Raw genomic sequence first — 21,034 nt, 5'->3', positions numbered from 1 at the left:
CATCTCCGTGTCTCTCCACTGGACTCTCTCCAGTAATTCCTTCTCCTTTGTAAGCTGGGGAGCCCAGAGCTGGACACACAACTCCAGATGCGGCCTCACCAGGGTAGATCAGAGAGGGAAGATAACCCGCCTTGACCTGCTGGTCATGTTCTTCCTAATGCCCCCCAGGAGACTCTTGGCCACAAGGGCACATTGCTGCCTCATGGTCAACCTGTTTTCCACCAACTTGGGAGAAGACTCATCGGCTTCTCTTTCTGCTCAGGGCCTGCAGGAAACACCCACAACACGTCACCCCATGTTAGTCTGGCCCTTTGTTTTTACCCATAAGCTCTGGACTCATTTTTCATCCCCTCAGGCAGAGCTTGATACATTCGAGTTTCTCTCTCACATACAGCACAACTCCCCCATCACCCTTGCTGGCCTGTCTTTCCAAAAAAGTACAGACCCTTCCAGTTGTGTGAGCTGCGCCACCGTGTCTCTGGAATGGCAAAGAGATCGTGGCTGTGTGACCATACACGGATCTCTCGCTGTTCCTGTTTGTTCGCCGTGCTGCATGCGTTGGTGCACAGACATTTCAGAGAAGGAATCGAGTGTGCAGGTTTCCCGTGAGGTCTGCAGAAGGATCCACCACAGCCATACACACCCTGGAGCTGGTTGGCCTTCTGGTCCTCATCTTGGGAGGCAGCTCAGGAACATTTGTCACTTCTCTGGTTGGTCTGGCTTGTTTTCCCCACTTGGATGTGTTGGCATGGGTTTTGCCACTTTGGACACTGTCCCCGAGCCCTTCAGTTGAAAGCCCACCTCACCAAGTTGGCCAGCCTGCTGCCAAACATTCCCTCTCCTCTTCTAGACAGGTGGATCCCATCCCTCCCTAGCTGCTTATAGTCATCAATGTCCCATTGTCATAGCAGCCAAAACCCTTAGGACACCACCAGCCACAAAGCATGGAGTTGATGTGCATTATACATCTCTTTCTGTCTGCACCCTTTCCTTTAATTGGTAGAAGGGAGGAAAAGATGACCTGGGCATCAGATTTATTCACTTGTACCCCAAGGCTTTCTGGTCTTCCTTGACAGTACCCAGGCTGGGACTTGCGGTGCCATTGGTGCCCACGTGGAAGAGCGGCTGTGCTGTACAGGGGCAAAGCGAGACCAGACCTGCAAAGGGATGGCCATGGACAGGGAGGTGAACTTCAGCTACTGCAGGAACCAGCTGGAGAACAACATTTCTGAGGAGTGAGGATGGCTGCTGGGCATGACGGGATGGTTGGGAAGAACCGCTCAAGGCTGCATGGAAGTAGAACTGGTTGGGATGATGAAACTGGTGAAAAGGCAGGTTAGTAGCTCCATAACCACCACTGAGAGCGGGTCACCCCCATCCCTTCTGCTGAGCCAAACCAGAGTGCCCATGCAATCCAGGTGTGATGTCACGGCTCGTGTTCCATCTGCAGCGCTGGTGCCTGGCAACAAGCACACCACAGCGACCCTCTCCATCTCTCAGCACTGCCCACCTTGTCTGCTCCTCTTGCTTTCTTCCCGCTTACCCTGCTCCCAGTCCAGCCCTTCTCTCCCATTCCCAGTGCCTCGACTGCATAACCCAACCCTTCTCGCCTACACCCAGCACCTCAGTCCCTTTTTTCTGCTCAACCCGTCTTTTGTTGTGAAGCTCCGGAGCAAGAGGAGACTTGTGTTGCTGGAGGTACAGTCCCGCTCCATGGCTTTGGGCACCTCCACTGCCCGGGCAGGCGGGAGCAGGCACTGCGGGGATGGCGTGGGGTGGGGACCCCATTCTGGGGAGCTTGGGGACCAGGAGCTCAGCTCATCCTCTCCAGCCACCCCTGCAAGGCCACGGGCTGGGAGAAGCCCTTCTGGGCTGCTCGTCCCCTGCTGAAATTGAGCATCCCTGCCCGTGGGACGCGTCACCATGGGCGCCCAGGGCACCCCGGGCTCGTGTCAGAGGGATGCTCAGCAGGAGCAGCTGGTGCTGCCTGGAGCCTGAGCCCGTGCCTCCTCTGCCCCTTTCCAGGCTGGAGCCAGGGCAGCCCAGCCCTGCCCGGGGAGCAGCGCGCAGCCAAGAAAACACCTGTGCAAGGTAAGGAGCTTCTGGGCACCAAGGCAGGTGTGGGGCTGGGGTCTGTGCCTGTGACACCCCATGGGGCAGGGACATGGCTGCTCACCCCTGCCCTCTCTGCTCCCACAGACCTGCAAGAACACCGAGCTCCCCAAGATGCCGAAGCGCACAAAGCACGGGATACTCCGGATGCAGGTGCTGGCCCGTGGGTGCTGGTGGCCCACAAGCTGCCCCAAGTCCAGGCAGCTCCTGCTGGCGAAGTGCCCAGGGGACCCATCACCCCACAGCTCTCCCTGGGCAGCAAGAGGGGTCAGGGGTGCTGAGACCCCTGTCCCACAGCTCTGCTGAGCTGCCCAGGGCAGGACCAATGCACTTTTCTGCTTGGCTTTTGCCTTAGGCTACACCACACTGTGCTGGGGGCTGGAGAGCCAGTTGCTGCATGGGGGCTGAGCAGGTAGAGGAGATGGAGGTGGATGAAAACATTGAAGAAGACATGGAGGTGGATCAAGTGCAGATGGATGAAGACATGGAAGTGGATGAGGATGCAGAGGAAGAAATGGAAGTGGACAGTGACATGTTAGAGGAAATGGAAGTGGATGGGTAGATGATATGTTGATGATGGGCTTGGTGGGGTGGGATAGACAGAAGAGGGAGTTAGTAGTTTGTTGTGTGTATTTACGTAGTGTATTGATTTGTAGTGTGTGTTTATTGATAGTGTAGTGTATGTTTATGTTGTATGTATTAAGTAGTATGTTGATTGTATTTCATTTGTTGTAGTTCGGGTTTCTTTCTCTAAATAGGTTTACTTTTCTGTTTTTTCCTGTAAATATATTTATTCATGTTTTTTCAGACCTGCACTCTCTGTCTTTTTCTGGTATTTGCCAAGTTGTGGTTTCCGCTCACTCTGGGTTCCTGGGGCTGGAGGTGGCTGGGGGTGCTGGCACGGCCGCCCTGGGGACAGGGGGTCCCTGTGCACAGAGTGGTCCCACTTGCAGTGCTCACGGCACTGGGCACCAGTGGGGTTGGTTCATGGGCTTCTGGAAAGCGGTGCCCCCAACAGGAAAGCTGCCACCAGCAACAAGTGAGCTCTTACGTGACCAGGACCTGCATGGATACCATCAAAAGAAATACAGAAGGACTCGTGGGCAACAGGGAGGTCGCCTTGGGCATAGTGACCATGAAATGACGGAGTTTTCCGTTCTTGGAGAAGTTAGCAGGATGCTCAGCAGAACTGCCACCTTGGACTTCCAAGGGGTAAACTTGGACCTGTTCAGGAGCCTGCTTGCCAGAGTCCCTTGGGAAGCAGTCCTGAAGGACAAAGCAGCCCAGGAAAACTGGTCTCTCTTCAAGAAGGAAATCTTAGAGGCACAGGAGCAGGCTGTCCCTGTCTGCCTAAAGACGAGATGGCGGGGAAGAATTTCTGGCCTAGCTGAATAGAGAGCTGCAGCTGGAACTTGGGAATAAAGGGAGAATTGATAAGCTTTGCAAGGAGGGGCAGGCTGCTCAAGAGGAATACAAGAATGCCGCAAAGTTATGCAGGAGAAAATTAGAAAGGCCAGAGACCAACTAGAGCTGAGCCTGGGCACCACTGCGAAAGGCAACAAGAAATGTTCCTATAAATATATGAGCAACAAAAGGAGGGCTAAACGGAATCTCCATCCCCGGATCGGTACGGGGGAAACACAGCGACAGAAGACCAGGGAAAGGCTGAGGTCCTAAATGCCTTCTTTGCCTCAGTCTTTAAGAGTCAGAGCGGTTGTGCTCCAGGTACCCAGCCCCCTGAGACAGGAGGCAGGCTTAGGGTGCAGAATGAAGCCCCAGTAATCCAAGGGGAAATGGTTAACCACCTGTTACACCACTTGCACACCCACAAGTCTATGGGGCCAGATGGGATATACCCAAGGGTGCTGAGGGAGCTGGCCAAGGTGATCACTAAGCCACTTTGCACTATCTATCAGCAATCCTGGTTACCTGGGGAGGCCCCAGTTCACAGGCAGTTGGCTAATGTGACGCCCATCCACAAGAAGAGCTGGAAGGAAGATCCGGGGAACTACAGACCTGTTAGTGTGGTCTCAGTGCCAGGGAATGTCATGGAGCAGAACATCCCGAGTGATATCACACAGCACATACAAGAAAACCATGTGATCAGGCCCACTCAACATGGTTTGTGAAAGGCAGGTCCTGCTTCACCAACCGGATGTCCTTCTACAACAAGGTGACCCACCTAGTAGATGAGGGAAAGGCCGTGGATGTTGTGTAATTAGACTTCAGTAAAGCCTTTGACACCGCATCCCACAGCATCTCCTGGAGAAGCTGCAGCTCATGGCCTGCTTGGGTGTACTCTTTGGCGGGTAAAGAACTTCTCTCCAAGTAGCAAGAGACAAGAGGCCTCACATTGCGCCAGGGGAGGTTAAGATGGGGTATTAGGAAAAAATTCTCAATGTCCCTGCCTCTGGCAGAAAGCATCAGGAGAAACCCGAGGTCGACCCTTAGGTTTTTGGAGTCGAGAATACAAAGGATCTGAGGCCAACTATACTCCAACTGAAAAAGAGATACTGGCCACATATGCAGGAGTCCGAGCTGCTTCAGAAGTGATCGGTACTGAAGCACAGCTCCTCCTGGCACCTCGAATGCCGGTGCTGAGCTGGATGTTCAAAGGGACGGTTCCCTCTACACATCATGCAACCGATGTTATGTGGAGTAAATGGATTGCATTGATCACGCAACGAGCTCGAATTGGAAATCCCAGTCGCCCAGGGATCTTAGAAGTGATTACAGACTGGCCAGAAAGTAAAGGCACTGGGATGTCTCCAGATGAGGAAGAAGTAAAACGTGCTGAAGAAGCACCACCGTATAATACCCTTTCAGAGACTGATAAGCAGTATGCACTGTTCACAGATGGATCCTGTCGTCTTGTAGGAAAACATCGAAGGTGGAAAGCTGCTGTGTGGAGTCCCACACGACGAGTTACAGAAGCCACTGAAGGACAAGGTGAATCTAGTCAATTTGCAGAAGTGAAAGCCATCCATCTGGCTTTGGACATTGCTGAACGAGAGAAGTGGCCAATACTTTATCTCTACACTGACCCATGGATGGTAGCAAATGCCTTGTGGGGGTGGCTACAGCAATGGAAGAAAAGCAACTGGCAGCGCAGAGGTAAACCCATTTGGGCTGCCACACTGTGGCAAGACATTGCTGCTCGGCTAGAGAGCCTGCCTGTGAAAGTTCGTCATGTAGATGCTCATGTGCCTAAAAGTCGAGCCACCGAGGAACATCGAAACAACCAACAAGCGGATCAAGCTGCTAAGATTCAAGTAGCTGAGGTGGACTTGGACTGGCAACATAAAGGTGAGCTTTTCCTAGCCTGGTGGGTCCATGATGCTTCAGGGCATCAAGGTAGAGATGCAACATAGAAATGGGCTCGCGATCGAGGGGTGGACTTAACTATGGACACTATTTCACAGGTTATTCCTGAATGTGAAACTTGCGCCGAAATCAAACAAGCAAAACGGTTAAAGCCTGTATGGTATGGGGGGCCATGGTTAAAGTATAAGTACGGAGAGGCTTGGCAGATTGATTATATTACACTTCCACAAACACGTCAAGGTAAGCGTTATGTACTTACAATGGTGGAAGCAACCACTGGATGGTTGGAAACATATGCCGTACCTCATGCTACAGCCCGAAATACTATCTTTGGCCTTGAAAAGCAAGTCCTTTGGCGACACGGTACGCCAGAAAGAATTGAATCAGACAATGGTACTCATTTCAAAAACAGTCTTATAGACAACTGGGCCAAAGAACACGGTACTGAGTGGGTAAATCATATTCCATATCATGCACCAGCCTCTGGGAAAATTGAAAGGTACAATGGTTTGCTAAAAACTACACTAAAGGCATTGGATGTGGAACCTTTAAAAACTGGGATTCACATTTAGCAAAAGCCACTTGGTTGGTCAACACCAGGGGATCAACCAATCGAGCCGGGCCTGCCCAATCAGAAATTCTACAGACTGTAGAAGGAGATACAGTCCCTGTAGTACACATGAAAAACATGTTAGGAAAGGCAGTCTGGGTTCCTCCTGCCTCAGGCAAAGGCAAGCCCATTCCTGGGATTGTTTTTGCCCAGGACCTGGCAGCACCTGCTGGGTGATGCATAAGGATGGAGAAGTCCGGTGTTTACCTCAAGGGGATTTGATTTTAGGTGAAAATATTCAATACTTAATTGCATGATGTGAATTGCTGCACAAACAGTGTTTCATAAGTGTCTTTCAGACGAAGACGGTGATGATGAAACCAGCGCTCGCTTCTTCGAGTGGCGCCTGACAACTTCTCTGAAACTGATAAGAGTCTTTTAACCCACAAACAGTGGTCATGAGATGCACTAGATGCACCATTTTTCCTGCCCTGAGAGACTGTCGTGACGACATGAACTTAATGAACTTTTCAAAGGATGGTCCACTGATTCAGATTAATTACTCCTGTGTATATATGTACATATGTGTATATATATATTAGTAGTGATTAATTAGATTGTATTGATAGATTGTATTGATAAGGTTTAAGTATTCTGTGAATGGCATATTATAAGGGGTGGAATGTCCTGGTTTTGTTAAAAAACAAGTTTCTCTTTTAGTGAATTTGCCTGTCAGCTCAAGCTTCATATCAGCTGCATTTTCCTGGAAAACCAGATACATGTTTTGGTGAAAATAGCAATGTAATGCGAGGTTATTGATAAGCATGGATGGACATCTCACGAGAGGGGTGACGAGAAACCGGTGACCAAGAAACTGACCAAATGTGTATAACATCAAACCGCTGACCAAGAAACTGACCAACTGTGTATAACATCAAACCGCTGACCAAGAAACTGACCAACTGTGTATAACATCCCATTCACGTGATACTTCATATAAAAGTGGGAGATCACGAGGATCTCATCCCTTTTCCTTACTGCGACATTAGGAGAGGACGTTGCGAGTTGTCCCTGCAAACTGAGGCCAGTGAGAGACGGAATCCAGCTCCGGTTGGCTGTAGAGTCCACTCCAGGACTTCGGGTGCCGGCTCTGCAGTTACTGGGACTTTTCAGATTGATTTTGTATATTTTGTATCATTTTCTCTATTCTTATCAGTAGCATTAATAAAACATTTCTAATTTTTCCAACTCTCTTCTCTCTGTCATTCTTTCCCTCCCGATGGCCTGTCCTGAGTGGGAAGGGGGGAGAGGGAGGGGCAAAAGGGGGAAGTGGAGGGAGGAGAGCAGGTTAACAATATATCTGCCAGCATTTTATTCTCACCCCGCAATCTAAACCCTCGACAACAGCTTACAAAGGAGAAGGAATTACTGGAGAGAGTCCAGTGGAGAGACACAGAGATGATGAGGGCTCTGGAGCTTCTTTCTGAAGAGGCAAGACTGAGAGAACTGGGTCTGTTTGGCCTGGAGAAGACAAGCTGACAGGGGATCGTGTTTATGCTGCTAAATATCCCCAGGGTGGGTGTAAAGAGGATGGGCCCGACTCTTTTCAGTGGTGCCCAATGACAGGGTGAGGGGCAACAGGCACAGAATGACACACAGGAGGTTCTGTCTTGACATGAGGAGAAACTTCTTTACTGTGAGGGTGCCAGAGCCCTGGAACAGGCTGCCTAGAGAGGATGGAGAGTCTCCTCCTCTGGAGACACTCAGAACACACGTAGATGCCATTCTGTGCCATCTGCTCTGGTGAACCCGGTCTAGCAGGTGGGTTGGACTAGATGTTCTCCAGAGGTCCTTCCCAACCCCAACCAGTCTGTGATTCCGTGTTGAGCTTCTCAAGAGACGAGAGGCCCTGCAGAGGCATCTGGACAGACTGGAGCATTGGGCTATGATGAATGGTTGATGTGTAATAAGCCAAATGCGGGTTCTGCCCCTGTGAGGGGGCAACAGCTGCACAAGTGTAAACGGGGAGAGGAGCAGCTGGAGAGCAGCCCTGCAGAAAGGGACCTGGGGTGCTGGGGGGGCAGCGGCTCAGGAGCCAGCAGTGTGCCTGGGCTCGGAAAGGGCAAACGGCGTCTTGGGGACGTCAAACACAGCCCGACCAGCCAGCCAAGAGAAGGGATTTTCCCACTGGGTCCAGGCTTGGTGCAGCCTCACCTGGAGCACTGTGTGTTGGGCTGGGCCCCACCATTTGAGAAGGACTTGAATGTCCTTGCATGCGTCCAGAGGAGAGGAACAGCTCCCACTGGCTCCAGCCCGGACACTTCTGCAAGCTGGGAGCAACCCCGGTCCTGAACCCAGCCTGGTGGGGCACAGCTCCAAAGCCCTGCGCATGGGTAGGTTCAGAGCCTTAAACAGCAGCACCTACAGCTGCAAAACCTTCTCCCTGATCCCGGCACAAGCCATTCCCAAGGCTCTCATGGCTCACTCATTGCTGGTGACAGCTTTGCTGTTGGGGACACCGCTCTCCAGCAGCCCATGAACCAACCCCACTGGTGCCCAGTGCCATGTCTCTGCAAGTGGGACCCCTCAGTGCACAGGGACCCCCTGTCCCCGGGGTGGCTGTGCCAGCACCCCCAGCCACCTCCAGCCCCAGGAACCCAGAGCGAGCGGAAACCACAGCTCTGCAGATACAAGAAAATGACAGAGAGCACAGGGCTGAAAAAACATAAATCAATCTATTTACCAAAACAAACACACAAAGAAACAAATCTATGTACAGAAAAAACAACTACAACTAAAAACAAAAAACCCTAAAGCTCCTGTCTAATGTATAACCCACCCACCAACATTATTGCAGCTGCTGTAGGCAGTGGCTGGGGAGCACGTTCCTATCCGGCTGCTGGTACATCCATCTGTGATCTTCATCTATCCATCCACATCCATTGCCTCCTCGATCTCTGCATCTACCTCCATTTCTTCCTCTGTCCCTTCGTCCACATCCATCATCTCTTCCTCCACCGTCACATCAACCTCCATCTGTTCTTCCACCATCACATCTACGTCCATCTTCTCCTCCATCTCTCCTTCCTTGACCCCAGCAGCCGGACATGCAGCTCCCCAGCCAGATGTGGTGTATCCTAAGGGCAAATACAAGCAGAAAAGTGCATTGGTCCTGCCCTGACCAGCCCAGCGCACCTGTGGGACAGGGGTCTCAGCACCCCAACCCCTCTCGCTGCCCAGGGAGAGCTATGGTGTGACAGGACCCAATGGTATGTCTCCAGCAGTAGCTGCTTGGAGTCTGGGCAGCTCCTGGGCCACCAGCACCCACGGGCCAGCACCTGCAGCCACTGGATCCTGCGCTTTGTGCCCTTCAGCAGATTTGGGAGTGACACGGTATTGCAGATGTGCGGGAGAAGAAAGGGCAGGGTTGAGCAGCCACGTCCCTGCCCTGTGGGGTGTCCCAGGCACAGACCCCAGCCCCACACCTGCCTCGGGACCCAGAAGCTCCTTACCTTGCACAGGTGGGTTTTTTGACTCTGCGCACCTCCACGGGCAGGGCTGGGCTGCCCTGGCTCCAGCCTGGAAAGGGGCAGAGGAGGCACGGGCTCAGGCTGCGGGCAGCACCAGCTGCTCCCGCTGAGCATCCCTCTGACACGAGCCCGGGGTGCCCTGGGCTCCCATGGAGACGTGTCCCACAGGCAGGGATGCTCGATTTCAGCAGGGGACGAGCAGCCCAGAAGGGCTTCTCCCAGCCCGTGGCCTTGCAGGGCTGGGTGGAGAAGACAAGCTGAGCTCCTGGCCCCTGAGCTCCCCAGAGTGGGGTCCCATGCCACGCCAGCCCCCCAGGCAATGGGGGCCATACCTGCAGCAGTGCAGTTTTCCTCTTCTTCAAGACCTTCATAACAAAAAAAAGTGGGAAGGGAAAGACGGGACTGAGTTGGTGGGAGCAGGTGAGAAGGTTGGATTTTGCAGCCAAGGCACGGGGAATGGGATACAAGGGCTGGACTGGGAACAGGGCAAGTGGTAAGAAAGCAAAAAGGGAAGACAGGATGGGCTTTGCTCAGTGCTGGTGGGATTCTCTTTGTTGTGGTCGTTGCCGGGCTCCAGCGCTGCGGATGGAACACGAGCCGTGACATCACACCTGGGTTGCATGGGCACTCTGGGGTTGGCTGCGCAGCAGGGATGGGGGTGACACCCCCTCAGTGCTGGTTATGGAGGTACTACTCTGCCCCCTCCACCGAATTTTTAATCCCAACCAGTTCTACTTCCATGCAGCCTTGAGCGGTTCTTCCCAACCGTCCTGTCATGCCCGGCAGCCATCCTCACCCCTCACAAATGTTGTTCTCCAGCTGGTTCCTGCAGTAGCTGAAGTTCACCTCCCTGTCCATGGCCATCCCTTTGCAGGCTCTGGTCTCGCTCTGCCCCTGTACAGCACAGCCGCTCTTCCACGTGGGCACCAATGGCACTGCAAGTCCCAGCCTGGGTACTGTCAAGGAAGACCAGAAAGCCTTGGGAGTACAAGTGAATAAATCTGATGCCCAGGTCATCTTTCCCTCCCTTCTACCAATTAAAGGAAAGGGCGCAGACAGAAAGAGATGTATAATGCACATCAACTCCACGCTTTGTGGCTGGTGGTGTCCTAAGGGTTTTGGCTGCTATGACAATGGGACATTGATGACTATAAGCAGCTAGGGAGGGATGGGATCCACCTGTCTAGAAGAGGCGAGGGAATGTTTGGCAGCAGGCTGGCCAACTTGGTGAGGTGGGCTTTCAACTGAAGGGCTCGGGGACAGAGTCCAAAGTGGCAAAACCCATGCCAACACATCCAATTGGGGAAAACAAGCCAGACCAACCAGAGAAGCGACAAATGTTCCTGAGCTGCCTCCCAAGATAAGGACCAGAAGGTCAACCAGCTCCAGGGTGTGTATGGCTGTGGTGGATCCTTCTGCAGACCTCACGGGAAACCTGCACACTCGATTCCTTCTCTGAAATGTCTGTGCACCAACGCATGCAGCATGGGGAACAAACAGGAACAGCGAGAGCTCCGTGTATGGTCACACAGCCACGATCTCTTTGCCATTCTAGAGACACGGTGGCGCAGCTCACACAACTGGAAGGGTCTGTACTTTTTTGGAAAGACAGGCCAGCAAGGGCGATGGGGGAGTTGCGCTTTATGTGAGAGAGCAATTCAAATGTATCAAGCTCTGCCTGAGGGGATGAAAAATGAGTCCAGAGCTTATGAGTAAAAACAAAGGGCCAGACTAACATGGGGTGACGTGTTGTGGGTGTTTCCTACAGGCCCTGAGCAGAAAGAGAAGCCGATGAGTCTTCTCCCAAGTTGGTGGACAACAGGTTGACCATGAGGCAGCAATGTGCCCTTGTGGCCAAGAGTCTCCTGGGGAGCATTAGGAAGAGCATGACCAGCAGGTCGAGGCAGATTATCTTCCCTCTCTGATCTACCCTGGAGAGGCCGCACCTGGAGTTGTGTGTCCAGCTCTGGGCTCCCCAGCTTACAAAGGAGAAGGAATTACTGGAGAGAGTCCAGTGGAGAGACACAGAGATGATGAGGGCTCTGGAGCTTATTTCTGAAGAGGCAAGACTCAGAGAACTGGGTCTGTTTGGCCTGGAGAAGACAAGCTGACAGGGGATCATGTTTATGCTGCTAAATACCCCCAGGGTGGGTGTGAAGAGGATGGGCCCGACCCTTTTCAGTGGTGCCCAATGACAGGGTGAGGGGCAACGGGCACAGAATGACACACAGGAGGATCTGTCTCGACATGAGGAGAAACTTCTTTACTGTGAGGGTGCCAGAGCCCTGGAACAGGCTGCCTAGAGAGGATGGAGAGTCTCCTCCTCTGGAGGCACTCAGAACACACGTAGATGCCATTCTGTGCCATCTGCTCTGGTGAACCCGGTCTAGCAGGTGGGTTGGACTAGATGTTCTCCAGAGGTCCTTCCCAACCCCAACCAGTCTGTGATTCCGTGTTGAGTTTCTCAAGAGACAAGAGGCCCTGCAGAGGCATCTGGACGGACTGGAGCATTGGGAGATGATGGTTGATGTGTAACAAGCCCAAATGTGGGTTCTGCCCCTGTGAGGGGGCAACAGCTGCACAAGTGTAAATGGGGAGAGGAGCAGCTGGAGAGCAGCCCTGCAGAAAGGGACCTGGGGTGCTGGGGGGTGTCCTGGTTTTGCTAAAAACAAGTTTCTCTTTTAGTGAATTTGCCTGTCAGCTAAAGCCTTCATATTAACTGCATTTTCCTGGAGAACCAGACACATGTTTTGGTAAACCTAGCAATGGAATGCAAACTTATTGATAAGCACAGATGGACATCTCGCGAGAGGGGCGACGAGAAGAAAGAGACCAAGAAACTGACCAACTGGGTATAACATTCCATTCACGTGAATACTTCATATAAAAGTGGGAGATCACGAGGATCTCGTTCGCTTGGGCTTTTCCCTTTTCCCTTCTGCTCATGGCCGACATTAGAAGAGGACCTTGCTAGTCGTCCCTGCGAACTGAGGCCTAGTGAGAGACTGAATCCAGCTCCGATTGGCTGCAGAGTCTAATCCAGGACTTTGGGTGCCGGCTCTGCAGTTGCTGAGACTTTCAAGATTGGTTTTGTATATTTTGTATTATTTTCTCTATTCTTATTAGCAGCATTAGTAAAACATCTTTAATTTTTTTCCAACTCTCTTCACTCTGTGCTTCTTTTCCTCCCAATCGCCTCTCCTTAGTGAAAAGGGGGAAGAGGGAGGGGGAAGTGGGGGGGGGGGAGAGGGGGTTAACAATACATCTGCCAGGGTTTTATTGTCACCCCGCAATCTTAACCCTCGACACAGAGAGAGGGAGATGTGGCCACTCCTTCCATGATGGAGGAGGGAGGGGGAGAGAGGGGAGTTTGATCCTGCCACAGAAGGGTCACCCTAACTTTTCCCTGGCTGAATGTTTATAATAAATGTACTGCATTTTTAGAAAAATAGTGCAGCTTTAGTTTCTACCAGGAGGGTGTGTTTTTGTGCCATTGACATTTCACACATATTATACCAATTTATTTCTTGCCTGTTCAGTTGCTTTCTACGCATGTCTTGTTCTGTTGATAGGGAACCATCCAGAATCTGTATTTAGTTTTGATATTGTTTGGTCAGCTGCTAATCCAAATTAACTAATCTTTCATTTTCCAGTGCTCCCCTGTTTCATCCTTTGGCAGGTGATGTTCTTGTCACCAGGTAAAACATCCTTCCCACATGTAATTTGGATGGTTTCTAGCTGATCCACGGTGCTTCATGTGTTCTAACGTCTGCCTTCTCCACCATGTGGTGATGGATCTGTCTCTGTGTTTGTGTGGCAGGTTTCACATCAGCAGCATTGTCCCAACCAGGTCACTGCATCTCTTTCTGTTCTCCCTCTGCTGTGACCATGACTGTACCAGCGCTCTGATGTGCTTTCTGACCTCATGGACCCTCTGGTTCTGCCTCCCTCCTGCTGGTCAATCCTGTTCCTGCAAGAGAAGTGATGACCAGTCAGTGTCCCCTCTGTGGCACCTGGACCTTCCAGAGCTGGACGGCTGGTGGGAACTGTCACCATCAGCCAAGGCTCTGTGTGAAGTCTTCTCCTGGCACAGGAACAGCTCTGGCTGTGCCTGCTGAGCACCACACTGCACCACGGAGAACAGCAACACTGGTAGAGTGGGTCTCTATGGGGCTCTATGGGTCCCTATGGTCTCTATGGGTCCCTATGGCCCTCTATGGGTCCCTATGGGTCTCTATGGGTCCCTATGGTCTCTATGGGTCTGTATGAGTCTCTATGGTCTCTATGGGGCTCTATGGGTCTCTATGGAGCTCTATGGGTCCCTATGGTCTCTATGGGTCTCTGTGGGTCCCTGTGGGAAAGCTGACGGGGGGACCTGTCGACCCCAGCAGCCCTGGGCCCCAGCATGGCCCAGTTCAGCAGCCCTGGGCCCGAGGCTCAGCCCAGGGACAGCCCCACAACCAGGGTCAGAGCGGTTCCTGCTGCTGCCCCGAGGGTCACCAGCCCCAGGCAGCCCTGAGCCAGAGTGCAGGTGTCTGAGCTGGGCTGAGCTGGAAGGGGCTGCAAAACAGCTCATCGGAGGAGGCGATGGAAGAAGGTGCTGTGTGTGTGGCACCGGGGGTGAACCGACACCCTCAGTTTGGTATCTGGACCCGTGCTGGGCTTGCACATGGACTAAGCCCCAGCTCAGAGCACAAATTGCTGTTCCCAGCCCTGGGTGCCAAGCGCTGGTCCTGCTCTCTCCTCCCTGGTGCGACCCGAGCACACGACTGTCCTGCCTGCTCCTGCCTTGGGGCTTGGGGAGCTCGGGTCAAAAGGAAAGACAGACTGGTGTGGGTATGGGATATTTAAGTGTCCTGGGATTGCTTTGCTAATCACTCTGTAACGTTCCCGGGCTATTAACTCAATATGTGCCCAGAGAGGCAAATAAGTCCATGAACCCACTCTCCTGTTAAGGTTTCCTTCTCACAAAAACCCACACTTCCATTTTCTCATCGGCAACAGACTGAAAGATGGAAGCTGAAGCAGCACGTGCCTCTTGTGAAAACTGGTAACAACAGATGGTTCCACTCAGTCGATCCTTAGTTGCTTCTTGCATAGGCAAACTGTCCATTAATTTAATCTCTGGTGTCCAGGCAGGGCCTTGCTGATGTTCCTGTGTCACAGCAAGAGTGTGGATGTCAGGCTTTCTGCAGATTTGTGACTGAGTTTTCCTGTTTCTTTTAATTAGGACAATCTTGCTGTGTGCTCCTGAAGTCTCCCATAAGCTGGTGGGTTTAGAGAAGGACGGGGAGCTCCAGTGAGCTCAGAGAGGACCAGGCAGCATCACAGGCAAAGCAGACGGGAACTCGACTGGGTGAACATTAATGGAATTTATTGACAGGTGAAACTGCCGTGTCTCCCCCGTCTTTGGGCGGATCACCGTGCACCCTGAACCGATACAAGCAGGTGTAGTCCGGGTGGCCCCAGTTGCTCAGCACTTGCAGCCTGATGTAATTCACGACCCCAGGGAGCTCGTTCTGCAATGACAAGAAGAAATGAGTCGCCTTTTCCTCTCTGGCACATGAGCACTGACAGAAGTGTCGCAGCAACGGCCTCAATCAGCAGCTTCCTTCCTGCTGCCCCACAGGGGCTTTTGACCTGTGGTGGTCCAGATGTTCTTATCCTGCTCTACCCCATTGGGCCATGAGAACAGCAAAGGAAGAAGCAGCTACCAGATGCCTCAGCAAATACACTGGAAAGTTCTCACCTGCTTTGGGGCACAGGTTTCCACCGTCAGAAGACCCAGTGCTGGGGTCAGTATAATGTCTTGTTGCCTTCTCTAGAAAGCCATGGAAACAGAATGGCCTCCATGTCACTACTCACTGCCAGCACCAACAAAGCCCTCAGGAAGCCCAGTATTACTGGTCTCTAACTGGCAGACCAGCAGTCGTGCATCCTACAGGATGCGGCCGCTTGTGTGCACTTGGGGTCCAATCAAGCTGATTCCAGCTTCAACTGTGGTGCTTATAAGCACTGAAGTTTAACCCCAAAATGAAAGAGAAGAGCGGCAGTGCAGGCATCTGCCACCAGGGAGATAAAGCAGAAGAAAGGCAGCGTGGCACTCGCTCAAGGACAGGGCTGCCTGTACCCTTTGGCAGGGAAGCCTCTCCCCATCCAGCCGTGTTTCTCCTCCTCTCCTGCAGTTCTCCTCCCTCTGTGTCCCCATACCTTCAGCTGGAAGGTCTGACTGGGATTCAGTGGCGCCAGGAAAGTTAACTGTCCCAGGAACATTCCCTGCTCCTCGTGTTCTTCCTTGAAGCCCTACAGAAAAACAGGGGTAGAGAAAACAAGAACGTCTGGTGCACCATGGAAGACTGAACTTCAGCTGGTGAAGTACGGGGTTATTTCAGCTACGTAGTCCAAGGATGATGAGCACAAGGACAAGATGAAAAGCTGCAAGTGGGCAGCACGTCACACTTGCCCACTCAACGAGTCCAAGCTGGCAGTCAGAAAAGGAGCAGACACTCCCAGTGAGAGGGAGGTGACTTGAGGATCACAAATGCCACTGGGATTGGAAACCAAGAAGGTTTAGGACCATGTACTGTCCAGCTCCCTTTCCTTGTGGCTCCTGGAGTAGCATCTTGTCCCAGAAGCTGCTTTTTGAGTGGTACATTGAAAAAAAGAGGAATTCAATGGGAAGGAAATGACCTCAAGGAGCGTGTTTGTTCTGAGAGCCAGGAGGAAGCTTCAGGCCCATGGACTCTTTGACCCATCTACACCCCCTGCTTAGAAATGCTGTGCAACCCCCTGCCCCCAACTCCAGAGAAATCACTTACATAGACAGCAAAGTCCTTTGGAGCTCCAGAGATGCTTTCTCCATGGAACGCTGTCCCTGAGACATGGTCCATGGTGATGGCTCTGGGAATGACTGGCATGGACAGCTTGATGAACACGTGTCCCTGACTTCCTGGGAAGGGCCAGCAGTTTCCAGGATGATTTTCTGGCTGAAAGGACAAGAAATACTCAGCAGGGAGACACAGGAGGAGAGCAGGTCCATGAGAGAAGGGGGCAGGAAAAGAAGCTTCCAGGAGCAAAGACAGGGGGGAAGGACACTCGGAGCAGCGTGTGTGGTTCATTCTCCCAACCTTTGTTTTACCGCTTCTGGGTGCTCCTACCTCCAGAATAAGCTCAGGGGACCTCATGTAATCCATCACCGGCAGGGAGTACAAGAAGAACTTGGCTTTGCCAGTTCGGAAGGATGGAGAAGTCTTGGAATGAATGACAGCTGCCCCTGGAAATTGAAAGATGAGCATGATCATCAGGCAGTGTCAGGAGGAATGTTACACTCTCAACTTGAAAAAGGCTTCTCAGTTGTCATCCATGTCCTACAGTGGGTTCCCCTTATTCTTCTTGGCTCGACCCCTCTGGAACACACAGCAGGGAGTCATCAAACTGTCGTATTTGGCCATGGCAAAAGACAAGACTGTGAACCAGCCTTTCTGTGTTTCCCATGGGGTCTGGCCCATTACAGGCTCTGTCAGTGGGGGCACTTTTAGGGCACAAATTCACCCTTGACTTCTCGCCCCTTCTCTCCTGCCCCTGGGCATGTTCCAATGCCCATCTTGTCAATCTGGACAGGAAGCGTTTTGGAACTGGTTTGTTTGTACAATGTCACAGCACCTGCTGATTTCAGGGCGTAATCCGGCATCAGGACTTGGATTGCCTCCAGCTTCTCCAAAGCTTGATTGATGATCTCGTGAACAGCCTGGGAAGGAACACAAAGGAGAGCGCCTGTTGGAAGGAGAAGGACCGGGGCAAGCAGCTCCCCTGCAAGGCCAGCCAAGGTGAACGGGGACAAGGCCCGTTTCAGAGGGAGGGAACGCCCACATTGCCTGGAAGCCTCCCAGGTTTGCTCTGCTCTGATTGTCGGGATCAGAAAGGGGGACTGCTCACTCCAGTGCTCTGAATGCTGGAGCTGCGGGAAGGGGCTTTTCCTGTGGAGAGACCCCAGGCCAGGCAGCACGGACAGATAAGCCTTCTGGGCATGAGATAGGCCTGGCTTAACTCTGCACTGCTGAGACCATTCCTTAATTCCAGTCCTCCCTTGAGGAGGACCCGAGATCTGGGCGCAGAGGAAGGTCCGACTCAGACAGCTGGCATTCCCGTCACGCTCTCTTTTCCCCATAGGGACGTGTGGAGCAACAGGAAAAGGAAGCGTGGCCATGGCAGCACTTGTTCCAGCAGCACCAGCCTGTTGGCTGTGACAGGGAATGGAGTAGGATACATGCGGATGGAGGATAAAACCCCTGAGTAGATCCTTCTGCCTCGTGCCCTTACCCGTCCGGTAACGCCTGGGAGCTTTGCCTGCTTCAGTCCTTCCTGCAGAGCCCGCTCAGCCACATCCTTAGTGCTCCAGCGCAGATGATAAAGCTGTTCCTGAACCTCACGGAGCTGGTCTGGCAGGGGCAGGGTTTTGCTCAGGTCTGCAGTGCTCCAGGGGGTTAAGGCACCAAGTCGTCCCACGTGGTAAACACCTGTGGAACACACACCAGAGCTTAGAACTTGGTCTAAGGCTGGGCTATGCCTCGGGCTGCCTGCTCCCCTTTCAGTGTCTCTCCCAAGTGCCACAGCTGTCTCCCCTCCTGTTGTCTTTGACAGTGGCCATCATGGCGTACGGGCTCCGCAAGAGATGGACGTTCCCTGCCCTGGACTGTGCTCCTTGTTCTGCAGAAGATTCTCAGCCCCTGGGGCAGGAGAGCTCAGCCACGGCCTCTCCCTGGGCTGAAGAGAACTGGCTCAGCCCTCCTGGGGAAGGCAACTCAGCCCTTCCTCACCCACACCCGTCCCGCTGGAGCAGGGACCGGCACAGCTCTGTGGGGACTTTCTGCTCTTGGCTGAGCTCCTCTGCTCACAGCGGGGGAAGCGGAACAGGGCAGGATGGAGCCCCGAGTACCTTCTAAAGCACCGTCCTCAGGTCAGAGATCTGCAGAGACTCACCAAAAGAGAAGAGACCGAGAAGCAGCACCAGGGTCGATGCCTTCAGTGCCTTCATCTTCCTGCAGAGCAGATAAAGAAAAGGCCGGTGAAGCTGGCGGTTCCCGTGCAGATCAGCAGCAGACTGGAGAGCAGCAGCATGGACTCAGCCCTTGAGCCTGGCGTTCCTGCCGTGTGCATTGGCTTGGTCCTGCACCAGCTCCAGTCACTGCTGGAGGTGTCACCAGCTGCACCAGTGGGGGATTTGTCACGACAAAGATTGTTTCCTTAGGGACAAAGGGCTCAAGATTAACTCCGGACTAAGAGCAGGAGTTGCAACAGGACTTCTGTCCACACTTTGTGTCTGTGGGGCTGGAGAGGGGTTCTCTGCAAATGTAAAGACATAACAAACGCCTGTTTCTCCTGCCCAGCATTCAATGGACACTTGTGCTGATCCTGTTCTCCACCCTCTCAAGAGAAGGTTCAGCCTGTGCCCCTACAGTCCAACAGTTGCCAGGGGGGTGTGTGTCTCCCCTCTCACAGCGTTTCTTTAGCAGCCGGGTTATCTCTGGCCCTTCTCTTGGCAGAACGGCAGACAAATGCAGACTGGAAAGAGGGAGGGAGCGGTGAATGTCAATGCGTGCTGGCAAGCAACGGGCAACCAAGGAAGCACCAAAGAAACTCCGGTGTCTGGGCCCTGCTGCCCTGAGCCTGATCTGCCAAGACACAGCACACACCGCTCTGCAAGGGGGAAATTCCTCCTGCCTGTTCCAGGAGGCTCTCAACAGGCTCACAGCGACACTCATCAGGAATAAACAATCCCTTTTGTTCTCCTAGAGAACTCCTTGCACCCCTTTGAGGACTTTGAGCCCCTTTCCTAAGGCAGAGCCCTGGTGAGGAGCTGACCAGGTTTCCCGAGGAAACCTCCTCTGTCAGGAACACAAGTCAGACCCACGGCCAACAGAGGACACGCTGGTGTCCTTCTGGTCCCCGTGGAGAGGAAAACCAAGCAGGCTCAGGGACAGAACCCACCCTGCAGAGCACAACACAGGACGGAGATGAGCTCTCACAATTACTGTGGCAGGCTGTGTCCGGGCCACCCCTGGGACTCTCTCTGTCCCATCCAAAATGGACCTGTCCCTCATTCTGCAGAGATCAAAGGCTTCTGGGCCCAGCCCTGGTGTTCATGAAGAGACTGAAAGGCGGCTGCTGCCTTCCAGCAGCTCCAGACCCAGCTCTCAGGCTGCCCTCGTGTTCCTCTCCTGCCCACCCTCCACCCACCCCAGCTGACGAGGTGGAAAACACACCTGGGGAAAGGGGAGAAGGAGTTTTCAAACATACCCGTTCAGACGTTCAACCTTCTCTGTGTGTCCCTTGGTACCTGCTGAGGTGCAGGTAACAAGCATCTTCCTTGCTCAGGAATGAGCCAAAAACTCTGCGATCTCGGTTCCCTCAAGATCGAGAGTGGCCAAGGCGCAGGGAGACCCCTGGTCTTATCCCCTGCTGTGCCGACCTCAGCGCTGACGCTGCTTTGTGACACAACGGCAGTGGGTGATGTCACAATGGAAGAGGCTGCGCCACGTTTGGAGGCAAAGTCCAACCTGGCAGGAGCGGGTCTTGCAGTCCTGTCTGCAAGGGACATCTCCCCCATGAGGTGACGCTGCCTCGCATTGGTCCCCTGGGCCGTCACTCTGCCCTGTTTGGGGCCCGCCCTTCCCTGAGAGTGGCCTCTGATTGGCCCCCAGCTAGTCAGGCTGCTCAGATGCAGTTCACCTGAAGTGACGCTCTCTCTGATTGGTCACCCGGGCTGTCACTCTGCCCTGGTTTGGGCCACCCTTTCCCTGAGGTGATGCTGGCTCTGATTGGTCACTGGCTGCTCAGGCTGCTGCAGTGCAGTGCCCGCCCCTCAACTGAGATGTGACCTCTGATTGGCTGTCTGGGCTGGCACTCTGCCTGGGCCTGCCCTTCCCTGAGGTGACCCTCTCTCTGATTGGCCACCTGTGCTGTCACTCTGTCTGGCTGTGTTACCTCTCCATGTGGTGGCCACAGCAGAGGAGGAGACGAGGCTGAGAGGCACCAAATTCATCCTCAGTGCCGCAGGAGTTTTTCCTGACCTTGTGCTGACCGTTGATGTCGGGCTGTGCACGATTAGCTTTTGTTACAATACTGCCAGCGCCTTCTGCTTTGGTAGAAATGGTTTCAGAAGCTGATGGAGTAAGAAGATTCTCAACCTCACGGCTGAAGTCGGAACGAACCTTCCTGGACTAAAGCTGGAGGAGCAGTTGGAGCTTTTGAAACGTAACATTCTATACTGGCCGGCAACCGCCTTTGTTGGCTTGGCCGGCTGCAGGAGGCACCGGCTGCTTCGTGCTGGTGCCTTTCGCTGACATTTGGCGCTATGAAAACGAGCGAAGCTGGCAATGACTGCCATTTCCAGTGTTCCCCAAACGCACGGGTAAAGGCTGCAGACCTTAGAGTGCTGTGGATCCTGGATTTCCTGACACAGCCGTGTTGACAGGGAGCTCTGTTTTTTAACGCAGAAGCTGATATGTCTCTCTGGGTC

The 21,034-nt window shown here is 53.2% G+C and overlaps 1 protein-coding gene across 1 annotated transcript; it reads right to left on the bottom strand.

Annotated features, from left to right (window-relative positions):
• Positions 1-16,095: 16,095 nt before the first annotated feature.
• Positions 16,096-20,136, bottom strand: LOC135576524 (SUN domain-containing protein 3-like). The gene is made up of 6 exons (XM_065042705.1): positions 19,813-20,136; positions 18,496-18,554; positions 17,836-18,032; positions 17,179-17,263; positions 16,674-16,789; positions 16,096-16,502 (listed from the first exon to the last, which is right to left on the bottom strand). Exons 1-6 carry the CDS (start codon positions 19,875-19,877, stop codon positions 16,272-16,274), a joined length of 753 nt encoding a protein of 250 aa, XP_064898777.1. The 5' UTR covers positions 19,878-20,136; the 3' UTR covers positions 16,096-16,271.
• Between the last annotated feature and the right edge of the window lie 898 nt (positions 20,137-21,034).

This window comes from Columba livia, chromosome 28 (assembly GCF_036013475.1).
Source record: "Columba livia isolate bColLiv1 breed racing homer chromosome 28, bColLiv1.pat.W.v2, whole genome shotgun sequence".
Lineage (NCBI taxonomy): Eukaryota > Metazoa > Chordata > Aves > Columbiformes > Columbidae > Columba > Columba livia.
The sequence above is the reverse complement of the archived record's forward strand: the minus strand, read 5'-3'. Positions and strand labels throughout refer to the sequence as shown.

Bases quoted from the DNA above. Each gene is read 5' to 3' on its own strand.
- LOC135576524 (XM_065042705.1), bottom strand. From the start codon at position 19,877: ATGCTTGTTACCTGCACCTCAGCAGGTACCAAGGGACACACAGAGAAG. The intron at 18,555-19,812 runs GTATGTTTGAAA...TCTGCTCTGCAG, and splicing joins AAGGTTGAACGTCTGAACGG to GAAGATGAAGGCACTGAAGG. The intron at 16,503-16,673 runs GTAGGAGCACCC...TTGTCCTTTCAG, and splicing joins CCCCTGAGCTTATTCTGGAG to CCAGAAAATCATCCTGGAAA.